This window comes from Nesoenas mayeri (assembly GCF_963082525.1).
Source record: "Nesoenas mayeri genome assembly, chromosome: 9".
Classification (NCBI taxonomy): Eukaryota; Metazoa; Chordata; class Aves; order Columbiformes; family Columbidae; genus Nesoenas; species Nesoenas mayeri.
The window spans coordinates 16,040,836-16,056,788 of record NC_137557.1 but is presented as its reverse complement, the minus strand read 5'-3'; the positions used below and the strand labels follow the sequence as shown (position 1 = coordinate 16,056,788).

At 43.1% G+C, this 15,953-nt stretch overlaps 1 protein-coding gene across 2 annotated transcripts in view; it reads right to left on the bottom strand.

Moving 5' to 3' along the window:
• Window positions 1-15,953, bottom strand: part of FARP2 (FERM, ARH/RhoGEF and pleckstrin domain protein 2) — a gene marked incomplete at both ends in the record, with an annotated part of 70,826 nt that overhangs the window by 23,392 nt on the left and 31,481 nt on the right. Inside the window, 6 exons of one of the 2 annotated variants that reach the window (XM_080349921.1) lie at window positions 6,926-7,181; window positions 8,234-8,291; window positions 9,408-9,476; window positions 9,623-9,786; window positions 11,154-11,249; window positions 12,236-12,383. In XM_080349921.1, coding sequence (XP_080206047.1) covers window positions 6,926-7,181; window positions 8,234-8,291; window positions 9,408-9,476; window positions 9,623-9,786; window positions 11,154-11,249; window positions 12,236-12,383 — 791 coding nt within the window. The remainder of the gene's footprint in view (window positions 1-6,925; window positions 7,182-8,233; window positions 8,292-9,407; window positions 9,477-9,622; window positions 9,787-11,153; window positions 11,250-12,235; window positions 12,384-15,953) is intronic. The other variant, XM_080349922.1, reaches the window with a different exon arrangement.

The window sequence follows — 15,953 nt, the reverse complement described above, 5'->3', positions numbered from 1 at the left end:
AAAAAACATCTAAGAAACTTCAAATTCCAAGATTCGTTTTTCTTTCTTCCCCTGCAATGGGCACAGATGACAGTAAACATTCAAGCACATTCACAGCAGATGACACCTCACTGCAACCACGTGTACGTGGGCAGTTACACCTGCACGTGATGCTGTAGGACAGTCCTAATGCTGGTCCTGGTTTTATGGTTACATCCAGGACTTGAAACGACTTTTGCCACCTTTCCCCCTTGTAAAGGTCACACTATTTGCGGGTGAGAAAGGACATGTCTGTGTTGTTCCAGACCACGGTTTACTTACACAAGTGCCACTGAGTTCTTACAGGCAAATGTTTACACGATTCAGGAAAAGAGAATTTACTCGTACATGGGGCACAGACTCCTGAAGAAGAGCTTTCAACCTAGAAAACATGCAATTGCCTCCACATCCTATGTTTGCAAAAAAGGACGGGCTTCAATACAAACAAATACAGGGGAGAGAGTTTGAGGGGCGTGCCCAATTTAAAAGAAAATGACTCCACAAGAAACATAATTCCTACAGTAATAGTAGAATTTTTAGTCCATCTGTATCCCAAGCAAAAGGTCTGCGCAAAGCAGTAATGTGAAAAGCACACATGGATATCTGCCCTAGCTGTGCTCTGCTTTCAGCAAAGGGGTACAGGAGGAAAACTGCCTGGAAAAACCTGGTAGCGAAAGTCTAAGATGCCCTGGCTACAATAACAAGTATTTATTCTATCGCAAACACAATGGAATGAAAAATAAAGCTAAAAAGCCCACGTTTTCATTTATATCAAAGTTTTCCTTATTTTATTGCATAAACAATTAAAATTATGAATTAGTACAAATCTATAGGTTCATAACCGGCAATCTGAACAGACACAAAAATATTAAAAACCCCAACATGTAATTCAACAAAACATTTACCGCATAAAAGACGAACGTTCAAGAGAGCGATTAAGAAATTCCAGCCATCTTTTGTTGTCTTACCATGATCCTTTCCTGAACGGAACAGCACCTACGGGACGGGAGCCGCTCTGCGCTCTGCGCGCAGGTCCCCGCGCGCATCGATAAACGGCGTTCCGTGTTCCTCACCCACGTGTGGCCCAGCAACAGCAAATTACAGGACTTTGGAAAAATTTATAGCAACACCTTCCCCAGTAACCAGGTTCAATGAACCGCGCTCCAAACCGGAAACCTGCAAAGCTACAGCTCGCCCGGGGACCCAGCCCACCATAGCTGATAATAAATTAAGTGGATTTTAGGACACATTTGGAACCGTAAAGTCTCCCCATATTCATACAGACAGTGTATATGTACACCCATACATATACACACAGCATTTGTGACAAGCGCCATGCAAGATCTACTGAAAACTACAGCTAAAAGACTACAATTGAAATTATCTTGTATACTCAATCAATACTGAATAATTATGGCTTAAAACTTTTTGCAAAATGACAATAATGGGCATGACTTACCGAGAGGTTTGCACCAAAAAGCATGAAATTATGACTTTTATTAGTGTCTCCACAAAATGTTACCCTTATCAAGATTTGCAACTAAGGACTGCCACCACCAAAACCAAACCAAAACCCCAACGCCAAACCAAAACCAAGCCACCATCAACGAGAAAATTCCCTTAAACAGAATCACCTACGACCACAACATAAATATACACAGGAAAAAGGAGATCAATACTTGGTATTATCCAGCAACTCTGAAATTCACTGGAAATTAAAGTGAAAGCTGAGCAGATCAATATATTGCCCTATTCCATGCTAAGATAAAATATAAGTCCTGGGAAATATACAGCAGGTATTACTTGAATAATGAATGAGCACTTTAAAATTACAGAGTGTACACACAATAGATAACATAGGCTGGTAAAGTTTACCAGAGTTTAACTGGGTGCTGGATGGGGCAGAGAATATTCTACAGCCTGTGTTTTGTGCAAATTTAAGAGCTCCAGCAACCGCATACACAAAGATCAAAAATGTTCTGATATAGTGCCTTAGGTTTTATAAATGTGTTTAAGCATAAGTACACATACCAGAACCACGTGTGCCGATTTAATTCCCCACTCAAGACACACATTTCTGAGCCCCTTTTAGTCGCACTGCGACACACAAGTTGAGTACTACGAAAGAGCTAAACCCAGCCTAACTCGCTCTGAAAGCCGCTAATCTGGACATCCATCCTGCGGCCGCATGGATTTGCTCCAGCAGGAGGATGGAACCACCGGTTCTGAGCAAACCCGGGAACCCCTCTGCTTCTCCAGACAGGAAAAACACGGCACTAAAACCTGGACATCAACTAGAATATAAGTACCTATGTACGTCCGCCCAGCCTCCTACAGATGGGGGTGGAAAGCAAATGGGAAAGAATGTACCTGCAGAAGTGACACTGGCAGGGGGAGGAGAGGGCAAGAGAAGGTTTACACCTCGCCTTTCATCTGCTCCTACCATCCTGCTTCCATAGCTCCTCAAATGCTGCCTTCTCAAGACGAGTATGCATGGGATACTCAAAGATCTTCTGATTTTTTCCTACAGAATTCCCCCCTTTTCACAGCATATGATTCCTGCAGCAGCTTCTGCCGCTCGGGGTCTGCAAGGGCCTCGGCTCTCACCGTCAGGCGGCTGGCAACAATTCCAGCATCCTATGAACACAAAATTTGTGTGCTCAGGAAAAGGAAAAAACAGATATCGGTACCAGGAACTAAGTTTGAGTAGTATCAACACCAAACAAAAAACCAAACTAAACCAAAACAACCAACCAAAACTCCACGATTAACACAGAAAGCTTTGCAGCATCGTGGGTACTCGGGCCACAACCACACCGTGCTGAAGTTCCCTACGCTAGCCCAAGACAAACGCTGTGGATGGACAGACAGAACTCTCCCTTCCCTCATCTCCTCCTGCCGCCCAGGGACAGCGGGGGCGCTGGGGTGTCCGACACGGCTCTAACGCACTAAAATAACTCCCTGTGGAGCACGGAGCCGTCCCCACGCCCTCCAACGCAAGCTGGTTTTGTCTCCACCTCTGCTGGTCTCCTCCCTCTATTGGCAAGGGAGGAAATGTCGAAGAACCTTTTCTCACAGCTTTCTTGCTCTAATAAACACTCTACTTGCAAACTAAGTTTTCTCCTCTATTGTGCCTATCTTGGAAACCACAAACAAACCAACAGAGCTAAGCATGCAACTGGATCATCAGAAGAAATATATCTTTGAAAATCAGAAAAGCCCAGCAAGAAACCACGGCAGCTCTGTGCTATATTAATTAGCAACAGGACCGATATACCGAGCAGGCGCTGGGGCCCATGCGGCAGCACCAAAGCCTCACACCACAGGGGCTGGTGGTGCTGGGCAAGTGTCCCCAGTCCCGGCACACAGAGCAGGTGGGTGACATGGGCAACCCATGCTCCTGGTGACACCACCTTCATCCGACCAGCCCCGTGCCCAGGACAAAGCCCCCAGCCCGTCCCCACCTGTGGCTCCGCACATCTCGCTCTAAGCTGAAGGACTGGAATCCCAGTCTCTCCATTCCTTCAGAAAACAAAAGGGGCGTTACATTAAGACTCATTAATTTTTTTTTTTTTTTTTAATCCCTGAGATTTCAAATTCCCAATAAAAGATGGGCATAGCTGCAAAATAAAAGAGAAAACAAACTTCGAAGACGCCTTTTCAAATTAACTGCGTTGCAAGAAAACGTATCGGCAAACTTTCTCTCGGGGGTGTTTATTAAAACACAGGCAGCTCTTTCCTAAGATCTTTGAAAACCTAGAAAATTTTGTTGGATTTATAGCCAGGTCAAGCAATTCTACAACATTTAGAGAGAATGCCTGTGAGTGAGGCACAGAGCGTGAAATGGAGGCAGATGCAGTTATATGTAAATAGCTGAATCCTGACTCTTTCTTTAAAAGAAACCTTCACCTATGTATCTGTCCCTGACTCTACCACCTGTAAGAGCTGCAGACAGAAGACTTTGCTGTTGTTCATTTTCCTTTTTAAAGTTACATAATGTAATTAGCTGTGGGGAGGAAACCAACCAAACCAGCTCAAAACGTGCTTCAAGTACCAGCTCTGCACACAACTCCAGACCGCTCCCGAGCGCCTGTCTAGAAATTCCACGTTACACGTCCACGACGGCATCTCCACAGGTACGAATGAAGTCACACAAACAGCCACAACGTATACTCAGCACAAGGAAAAAACATAAAATGACGTATAGCACCTATAAATAACGCAACAGCAATCAAACTGCTGTGCGTTCCTGTAGGTCCAAACTAATCCTGTGTTCTAAATGTGCTCTGACTTTCTGTGTCACTGGCGAAGGCAACAGGGTTCTTATGGGACAAGAGCGATTCCGCTCAAATACAGTAACCACAACATAAAAACAAGCGCTTGTAAAAACTAAACATGCGACCAAAGGAGGTTTTATCTCCCCGTGTTCTGACATACATTGAGAAGAATTCCCTTGAGGTCTTCGTTATCAGAATTTTGAGAAATAATAGTATTTTTTTAAATGTTTGAGTAAAGAATCAAGGTCTTTACATGATATATTAAGACCACATTTAAGATATGAGTAATACGGAGCATAAAGTTCTGCTTCAGGCTGTAAGTTGCTTGTTCTGGAGGCGCTGGCTGCACCAGGACTGAAAACTGGGCAACGCGAAACCTGAACACAAAGAGCTGCTGCTCCCAGCACCAGCTTCCACTCGCTGTTATGTATTTCAAATTCTCTGCTCCCACAAAAGCAAAATACCCTAAAAAATGGTATTACGAGCTGAAGCTCCGAATGTCACCCTCCCAAGACATCAGGCTGGCAAAGAGGAAGGATGGTTCACAACTTCGACTGGTTCAGTTCAATAAATGTTGCTAAATCACACGTGACCAGTTCAGTAACTGGTCTTTCAATTACACTTTCAAACTTGCAGATCGAGTCTCACATTGGACCCACCTGATTACAAAACAATTATAAAACAGTGAAGCTCTAACTGTTGTCTAGAGTATTCACTTCTCCTAACATTGTCAGAAAGATTACAGTATTTTCCTGAATACTGCTCATATTTTATAGGAAAAGCTAAAGCTATCATCACCAGGTTTACCACTACCTGCCTTCCACAGATAAAGGCCACTTGTATGAATTAATTTGTAAGCACTTTTATGCAGAGTGATTAAATAAAGAAAGTGAGATAGAATGCAACAGGGATTAAGTGCTTTTATAGTCTATGCATATATTTCCAAACTTCTACAAAGCAGGAGGCACTTTGCTGCTGGGCTGCTGAAGGCACTTGGAAGTCAAAAAATCTGATTGTCTTCAGAAGAAGTTTTGGTGACCGCTATTTTCATTCGATTCTGTATACATTCTCTCTTCTAAACTACCAAAAAGGTTATTTATTCTTCCCCGTATACCACAGATGTGTTGCATAGGATGATATTTTAAAACTTTCCTTCATATCTGATTAGAAGATTGTTTTTTTGATTGTGGAAACAAAAAGAGAGAACTCTCAGTGCAGGAAAACAGCTCATTTACTGACGCAGCTGCTTGTTAACAAGCATGTGCAAAAGTGACTTGAGTTCAGGTGCTGGAGAAACAGCATATTATATGGGACTCTTACAGATACATGTATAGCCAAACAAATCCTTCAGAATACTGTAATCTGTGATGTCTGCAGGAGCCAGCTGATGATACGTCTCTGAAATCAGTGGTTTTTCCTAACCGCAGTATTTTGCAAACATCGTAGCCTATTACAATACATTCAGAATGCACTGTGATGCATATAACGCAGCACCAAAGTTTGGAGGGAAACTGAAGAGATATATGGAAAAAAAAAATCAGCTATGCTATGTGATTTAAAATCCAGCCACCGGATTAGAGTTTTGTTGCGTAAAGTGATCGCCATCACCCCCTTTTGACTTTCCAGCACAAGAAGGATCCATCACAAAAACAAAAATCAATTGACATGTGCCTTCTCTGTCCAGTCTTCTTGCGTGAGATTTTTCAAGTTATTCTGAAAGTCAAAAGCTAAGTTGTCACTGGTTGCCTGGGCAAAAGGGTTACTGAAGTAAAGGTTGACATCCAGCGGCGCAGCGGTTTCGGAGTCCCAGGAGTCGGTGTCGGTGCTGCTGGAGTCCTCGGTGGCGGTGGGCGGGCAGCTCAGCTGCTCCAGCTGGTCGATTATGTCCGTGAACTGGAAGGCCGAGCTGGACTCGGAGCGGACCGAGTAGGCGGGGAAGTTCACCATGGAACTGGCCTCCGAGTGGTTGGCGGAGCTGTACGTGTGCAAGGAGGACGTGCCGTTCAGTGGTAGGTTGTTGAGGGAGCTGCTCTCGGAGCGGTTGTTGACGAGCGAGCTCGTTTCGGAGGGGCTCAGGAGGCTTTGCATTCTGCTCGCTTGCGCCTTCACCTCAAACAGCTCCGAGGTATCCGACGGTCTCTCGTTGCCGTTGAAATCGCTCCCTCCTTCAAACTCAAACTCATCTTCCATATTCATATCTACAGCTTCAGTTGAGTACCTGTCAGGGCTTGACTGGGAAGAGACTGTATTTTGCTGAAGGGCATCTGTAGTTAAGGCAGGTGACTCTGACACAAGCCTAGAAAAATCAGAGCCCTTCAACTCTAAACCACTGTACACGTAGGAAAACGCCTCAGAGCCCCCAGCGAAAAAAGAGATTTCTGCTGGATCATCATCAATGAATTCCTCTGACACCTGTAACTGGGAATTCGGTAATGTGAAAAGAGGGGCACCTCGACTGTCCTGCTGATGCTCTTGTTCAGCAACGAAACCACCAGTGGTAAAGTCATCCTCATCATTGTCATTTGCACAAACAGCCACCCTGCTCTCCTTACTACTTTTCTCTACATCTACATCTAAACCACAACCACTCTCACCAACAGGACAAGCAGGGTTACAGTTTCCTGCAACACTACCAAACCCAACACCTTGGAGCACAGGAGATCCAGGCTGCTGCGTTGCTTTCCTCCCCGCTTCTTCTGCTGGCACCGCAGTTGATTTTTCTGGAACCCTCGTGTACGGCGGGCGGGGGTCCACAGAGGAAGGGCTGGTTTCTGCAAAGATGGGCTGGACAGGAGCAGGAGCAGCCGATGAGTGAACTGAGTGGAAGGAGGTGGCTGCTGAGGCAGGAGACTCTGGGGCTCTCAAGCCCTCGGGGAATGGGACACTCTAAGAGGAAACACAGTAGAAACACAACAGATAAAATGGGTTTTATAACACATAAAACCAAATGCACCATCCGGTTCCTGATGCAGAAGGAATACTTGCTTAGAAAGAGCTCACTTTACAGCAAACAAAACATTGCATACAGAAACAGAGCCAGAATCTCTAGTAAGAGGCAAGATCTTTTTTTCCTGAATTCTGATAACTGGATGGAAAATTACAGGTATGTATTTTATAGCCTCTGCTGAATAAGCATCCATAAGGAAAAGCAATGCAAAACAATGACTTGCAAAAGCCCATGATGTGTCCTTAACCTCTTGCATGTAAAGCAAGTGCATTCAGAGAAACACTTGCTTCTTGCCATTGACTGTAGCAGACACCTCTAAAATGAACTCAGGACTTCCAGAGAAAGCAGGTAGGTAGTGCCTGAAAACAAACTAATCCTGTGAAATAATAACATACTAGAAAGTATGATATTTTCTTTTCACAGTTAAGCTGTGATGTGGAGCATCTCCCATGTGAGGAAAGGCTGAGGGAGCTGGAGCTCTGGAGCTGGACAAGAGGAGACTGAGGGGGGACTCATTCCTGGGGATCAGTATGGAAAGCGGGAGTGTCAGGAGGATGGAGCCAGGCTCTTCTGGGTGACAACCAGTGACAGGACAAGGGGCAATGGGTGCAAACTGGAACACAGGAGGTTCCACTTAAATCTGAGAAGCAACTTGTTGGGGGTGAGGGTGGCAGAGCCTGGCCCAGGCTGCCCAGGGAGGTTGTGGAGTCTCCTCCTCTGCAGACATTCCAACCCGCCTGGACACCTTCCTGTGTAACCTCATCTGGGTGTTCCTGCTCCATGGGGGGATTACACTGGATGAGCTTTCCAGGGCCGTTCAACCCCTGACATTCTGGGATTCTGTGTGTGATTCTGTGATATTACTCACAACTAGCAAAGCTGGTACCACTCACAAACAGAACAGGAGCAAAGGCTGAACAGTGAAAGCAACTCCAGACAAAGGGTTTGCTCTGCTCAGCACCTCAGGATGCTGCTGTGCGGCCACACTCACCTGCTTTGGCACGTCGGTGTTGGGAGCGCGAGTGGACGCCCTGGCTTTGCTGTGCCTCCTGCGGAACAGAGAGCAGCCGTGAGCTTCCAGGACACAAAGCAGCCTTCTCCCTTCCCCACTCGGCCATTTCCATTCCAGCCACCACTATAAACAGCTCAAGCTTTATTTTACCACAGTTTCTTAATAACTAGCTCAAGATTTTGCAAGTCACAACAGTTGTACATGAGTAAGAAACATATAGAAAATGGAATAAAGCAAGATCCAGATCACTTGTAACACTGAAGCAGAACTCAAGAGCAGCTTGTGGCAGAAGATGAGACTAAATAGTTTAACTTCTTCCTTTGTCATCAGTATAAACATCTACAAACGAATGGCTTCAAAACTAAAATTAAGCAAGCTGTGAGAATTTTACAAACGACTTACAATTCGGTCAACCATATAACTTCTAGTGTATAAAATTCCATAGGCTGCATGCCCAAAAGTGGTATCCCACATCACACTTGTGGTTAGACTCGTTCTATGTCAATAATTTACCACAAAATCAATCTTTCCTACAGAAAAAGAGCTCAACTGGAGCTGAAGGCATTAAAAATATTCATTAATGGTAGATAATTGCAAACTTTTAAAAATTCCAGTAAGTTACTATAATCTTTCAGATGAAAGACTACGAGGAGTTTCCCACAGGTTGACAGGATGGTTTCATAGTCAAGTAAGGTTTCATAATGAAAACGTACATTTTCAATGTATTTCTGGATATGTTTAGAAACGAATGAGTATGTGAGGCCACAGATTGCAGATCCCCCGTTCAATTACGTGCTCTGTCACTGGCACAGCTACAGTGACACCCAGACAAGCCCTCAGTCATTTGGGTGAATCTTTGAATTACACTGTGCTTTAGGATGGGTAAGCCACACATTACCCACGGACACTGAAATGCAATACTAAAACTTTCCTAAGCTTATTAAATCAGGACAGAATTATATATTTTTTATGATTTAGTTCAGCTACCTTGAATTTGAGGTAGACGAATATCTCAAATATCCGTTTACAGGTAACTGAACAATCAGGAAATGCCCATGCCTCCAAGCATCATTTAAAACCACTGAAATTAAGGACATACGGACACTGTGGAAGACTCAACTACATTTCACCTTACATAATTATTTGTACTCACCTTTCATATGGGGTTTTCTTCATCCCACTGTCCTTTATATAATCCACCAGTTGCTTCTGTGTTCGGCCACTGTGAATCCACAAAAGCAGAAATGTTATGAAATGCAGTGGATGAGAATTAGAGATGGAATTACTTTAGAATACTTCTTCCCTTTGATCTCATTTTCTAAGAGATAAGGAATTCAGCTTTAATAAATCCATTGTGTTTCTCCCTACCTGTATCTGAATGATGAGCCTCTGGTGAAGAACACGGCTTTAGCCTTTGGCTTTGGCTGGTCAAAGAGCCTAAAGAAGGTGTGATATTCAACACAGATTTTCCAGAAGTTTTTACACTCATCCCTACTTCCCAAAAGAAACTCCAGTGTATCTTGATAAAGGCCCTGGGAACAAAACACAAAAGTAGAACAGAAAATGGCAATGAAGGAGAAAAGTACAAACAGGTGCCAACGCAAAGCTGAACCTCAGGGAGATGCAGTGTTTTGACAAGTCAAATGCCCCACAGCAATGGAAGTGATTCTGAATGCAGTTTTAATCATTTAATAGCTCCCAAAAATATTTGTTTACCTTCAAACTGTAAAAATGTTTAAAGAGTGCTTGACTTTAGAAACATGGTTAGTATAGTCTGCCTTGAGAAATATGGATCATCATGTTAGTAATGTGAAAGAAATTAAAACACTTAAGTGAAATGGTAGCAATTTTAAAAAAACATAAATTTTTCCTAATAATTTCTGATGCTTACTTCCTGAGATTTAGACGAGACTGGAAAACACCATATATGTCAGAGTACGGTTATCACAAGAAACTTGTGAGGGTCTCTCTGTTAGACACATTACTACACATGCAGACAGTGTGTCCTGCTTCAGGTTTCCTTGATATACACAACTCTATTATGTCCAAACATTTTTTCCCCCCATTTTAATGCAACCTCATGTTGAATATAATCTAGTCACTCAGCATGGAGACAACAACAACTCTGCTGCTAACTACAATCAAAAACATCTGCAGTAAATCAGCCATGCACGAAAAATAACCCTCCTGCTATACAGACGTACAAAAAAAGATAAGGCTGTAGCATGATCATCCCACAGTCTCTAAAATTCAGCTCCAACAATACAATCTCAGCCACCTGTTCTTTCCTGAAGTGCATCAGGTTGTTCTCACTTGGATCAAGGGAATCTCTAGCTGCTTTTTCATTTGAGCAGCACATATTCAACAAGTTCCTGGAGGAAACAGCCATATAGAGCAACCACTGTTGGTATCAGCAGTAGACTACAGTGTTCCTTTAAGGAGCTACAGCCAAAAGCACCTTCGTAATACACTTTCACCTAAACAACAGAGATTTACTATTTCAATGCTTAGGTTACTTAGGTTCATTTTGATGACAATGGACCAGAGAGTTCATGAGAGCGCTACCCTCCATTTATATGCAAGGGAAATATTCAATGTAACATCTTCCAGAGTAAAAGTACTGAGACAGGACACAGGAAAGAGGCATTTTATCTTATTTTTCTATCTGAATGTTACACACATGTATGCCTATGTCAAGCATGAGCCTGATACCCATAATGTAAAAATCTAAGATGACAGACGTGGGGCAAGAAAGGAAAGATTTTACTTGAATGATGAAGCCAAGCCCACCCCGCTGAAGCTGTTTTCTAAAACTATAAACTCTAGAATATTTCATAATAAAATTAAGTATACATATTATTTTCAACACTGACCAGCCTGCTATTGTGATAAAACTTACACAGACCTCTGGGTGGAGTTTAATAAGGAATCTTTTCCTCTTGAAGCTTAGTTTACGGACCTTTGACCAGTTGAAGGTGTTGATTTTCGTATTACCCTGAATTAAAATGATAACAGTTAAAAGTTGGGAAAGGTTCCACAAGTAAGAGCAGCAAACTAAATTTTGTTGTGGGTACAGAGACATGAGCGCACACACCAACCTCTCCAACCCATTCTGTTGCATTTTTATTTCTGGCGACAATATTCACTTAGACAATTTTATCTTTCGGGACAGGGATAGCTACAAGTGTGCAATGGCTGTCTCTGAGCACACCTGAGGGAACTCAATGAAAAGGGAGACAGAACTCGGTCATTCAAAAGACCCAAATGAACTGAAATGATGGAAACCTCAGGGGCTGAGAGGCCACTGGTAAGGACTAAGGAAGCGGAGGCTGCAGGGATCTCTGGAGAGAAGCTGCCCCGCAGTAACAAAAGAACAGGTGAGACCCAAAAGAATGGAAAATGTGCCCAAATGGAAAAAAAAATCAGTAGGTCAGCTGCCTGTGTGGTTTGGGGGAAGAAAATAATATGATCGCATTCAGAAACAGAACTCTGATCATCGAGTCGCTTCCTTAATACAACAAAAGTAGTCGTTCTAATTGGTCCAATCACTTCAACAAAACAGCACTTCTATACACTAAAAGCAATGCTATCAAAGCAAAAATACATTGTCACATCAAAAGAAAGAAAACTGAGCCAAAACTCCAGGGTTACAGCCCACTCCAGGGTTGTACCAAATGAACTGATGATCTCCTCCGAATACACATGTGACTTTCAAACAGACAACAACAAACTTTGCACTTCAGTGTCAAATGGGTTTGGTTCTCTTCTCTCTGCACCAACAATAGTAAACTGCACCAAACAATATTCAAGGGCCTTAAAGGACACTCCCTTGACCGCAAAAATGCGCTGTGTTTGAAAATCAGAGACACCTGAGGTGTCATCAGAAGCACCTGAAGCTAAAATGAGAGGCTCGTTCCCAAGACACGCTACTAGACAGACAGACAGACAGACAGACAGACGTGCCCAGGCTGCTCCCCTCACCTGGAACACCAGCACGCCCATGTGGGACACAGCCAGGTTGATTTTGGTGCCCTCGCGGTCAGACGCAAGGTGAAATCGGATGCCGTACATCTCCAGTTTCCGAGCAATTTCAAGCACTTGGAAGTCCGATTCAGCAGGAGTTTGACCTCTATAGTGAGGAAGAAAAATAAATAAAGTTTTAAGAACAATCTGATTCTACAATATTGCCAACACAGCAAAGAAACTTAAAGCTTAACTCTGGCACTAAGTGAGACTTCTCTGCCTCATTTAGTTGGGCAGTTTCACCCCAAGTATTACATCAAAACTTCTGTGTTAGGGGCAGATAACAGACCCAAAATGCATCCCCTAGACAGAGGCACTGAAACAAATGTCAGCTAGTTCAGAACTTTCCCAGTTTCGAAACAATAAATTTCAACAAATCAGAATTCAATCCACAATGCTTCTCCTGCTTGCTTGTATACACATTAATATTAACCAGATAGAAAGCAAGAGATGAAAGAGCTGCACAGTCAGCACGACAGAAACAAAGCAAACACTGCCCAGAATGCCCCACTTCGGGTGGGTTTCGGGACCGCATCGCAATTATTCCCCGTGCTGCCGGGCACAATGGATTCCTCCTTGCCACGGGATCCAGAGGAGGATTTCAAACACATTTTTGGAAGCATCATCTGCTGTTTAAATGGCCCTGAAACCACGCAGAAGATGTACACGCACGGAGCACCTCCTTTTGGAGCGTGCACAAAGTCCGGGTGAGAAATACAGAGGCTGTTACAGACTCTGGCACACACCACTCGCAGATTCAGCCTCCATCTACTTCTTCACAAGTTTGCTGAAGACAAGAACCTGACATCTTGTTTTCCTGCATCTTCTCGCCCCCATTTTTCTCCAGGAGGGGGAGTTCCTTGGATTACAGTGCAGGTTTGGGCTGGCTCTCAAGAACAGGGGTGGCCATAGACCCTGCCCAGGACACACAGGGCAGTGCAGGGACCTCAGGCTACCAAGACATGCAATGACCCCAAAACACAGACCACCCTGAAATAAGTAATTTCACAAGCCTTGAAATGACCTACTGAAGCACTGGTACTTGTACTGACGAGGGCTTTTCCCTACAAGTCAAATCTGTCTGAGTCAGTTTGGGGATCCTGATGGGGAGTTTAGGGCATTCCAAGAAAATGCAGGAGAGTTCTTGCTTCTCAACATGCCCCAATCATGCTGCAAAGTAAAAAAGTCCTTAAGACAAACACAGGTTTGTTGTTTCAGGTAGTGCCTGAACTAAAAACATACTGCAAGACAACACCAATTTTAGGCCTAAGTATGGTGCAGCAGGCCTGGCTGAGGCAGGAGCCCCTTCTCCGTGCTGACCGCACGGAAACACGAGCAGCGCAGGACATGCTGGGTACTCGGACCCATGAGCTGTATATACAGTGACCCCCGCGTCCCCACTGCAAACTGTTACAAATAATAGATATTACGGGACTTCCAAGCAAGTGTTGCATGAGCCACCTCGCTAGTGCACTGAATGAACTGCTCCCGCAAGGCACAAGTTCACTGGGATAAACGTAACGGTATAAAGAAGACACAGGACAACAATTTATTATTATTCTATTTACAACCAACTAGTGCTGACACCAGATTAGACTCCTACACACACGGTCGAAGACAAATTTTATAAACCCTGTTTTCCAAGGAATGGCCCTCCTTCCATAAATCTGTATTTGATTTCATTTAATTAAACCAGAGGAGAGGCTATTTGTAGCACGATCTATTTTGGTGTACTGTGCAGTGCCAACCACAACATCAGTACTAAGTTCTCCTGCTCCCCTTGCCAGGCGTGCTCCCTAAACATACCACCTCCCACCTACCTGCAGCCGTGCTCTACATGAAACAACCTTTTTGCTCCATATAGATTTATTGTAAACATAAATTTATAATATTAAAGTCGATGATTACTTCTTTTGAATTTATCAGAAATGGGGACAATATATCTATAAACTGCATGTAGGAGCTGTCTCTAAAATTCAGAGCGCAACTAGGAAACTTTTTAAGTATGCTAACGTTTTTAAGTGGAAGTTGGTAGAAGAAACAACGCTGCTTTGATTCTTAGCAAAATGCTCCTTAGACTGAAACGCACACAGGCACAAAAACGCACTGAGAAAGTAAAGCCTGAACACACATATATTTGACGATAGGATTTCAACAGGTTTCTATTGCCTTATTCATTCTGGAGGGAAAAAAAAGCAACCTAAGCCACTACAACAGGAAATCTTTTTTTTCCATCTGGAGAAAGCAGGATTGAGGGGACTTCCTGACTTTATAAGTTCAGTCTATAATTCCAACCATGCCCAAATGTCAGTATTATACGACCAGGTATGTATAAATGGATTGTAAAGAACAAACACAGAGGAACAAAAATCTGATTTCAAATGGAAAAAGAAATGCCAAACTACATAAAGAGTCTTGTAGTTGCATTTCTACCAGTGTTACCAACACATATTCTAGTTACGTCTAAAAGCTTAAACTGGTGAAGCAAATTTCTCTTAGTGAAATGAGTAATGCTGGAAGAAGTGTTTTCATACTGGCTTTAAGTGCTACTAATACTTCACCCATAGATTCCTTAAATGCATCAAAATACCATGGTCCCTCTTCATTAAACACATACAAGAAAAAAACCATAGATCACCAATATTAATTTTGGCCACCATTTCCCACATCACACTCTGAGCACTGTGTGTAACTCCCACCCACACTAATTCCTGCTGTAATTCCTCCGGGCAGAGCACATTTAAGCATGAAAGCAGCGCTTTGTCTTTTAAAAAGGATGCTGAGGTTGCTGGAGGTTGGGAATCAGGGCTGGAAGGGAAACAAAAATCAGCATAAAATGGCAACTAGGAAATCAGAGCTACACAGTCCTGAAAAATCCTCACGAACAGTCCGGTGTAACTGATGCAGAACCACCGAGACTTATTTTATGTTCCGTCAGGTATGACCCAAAGCACAGCACATCTCAGAATGAATAAAACAAACCGAAGCAATAACCGGACGCTAGTTCTCATGCACACAATGTGCTGGCCGGTCCCTCAGACATTTGCTGCAGACTAAGCCGCACACACCGGCCTGAAAACAATCTGCTCTAATTTTGTTCAGCCACTAAGCAGATAAATCTACTTAGTCTTCACCAGGTCAATGGACAACACACTATCTATTACAAGTATTCTCTGGTAGAAGCTGCTGTCAGTACAACAGGCTTTAGTGCAAAGGTTCCTTATGCACATCCATCTAGACAAATACTGGCAGCGTGTTACAATATTCATGTGGCAATCGGGGTGATCGATTCAAAATAAACACTGTTAAATGCTAGCTGATTTACAGAGCATTTAAAAGCAGCGATTCATATAGAATTTTAAAGATGACATATCAAGACGCTGCATGGGTAGAAATTGTTTAGACTACGTAGCAACCTAAAGTTACAGTTTTTCTAATTTAAACACAATTTATGAACAGTCTATTTGCAAAAAGAACTTAAATCACTGACAAGTAGGCTCACAAGTTGTGAAAGGACACAAGGCATAAAAGTAAACATAAATATACATATATCAAAGATTCTGTTTCTTTCTCAAATTATGTACATGTACACACACAAAAAAAGAGGAAACACTGCAACCTGAACAAGGAAATGATGATACATCTTTCTGAATAGCTGATATGACACAGAAACACC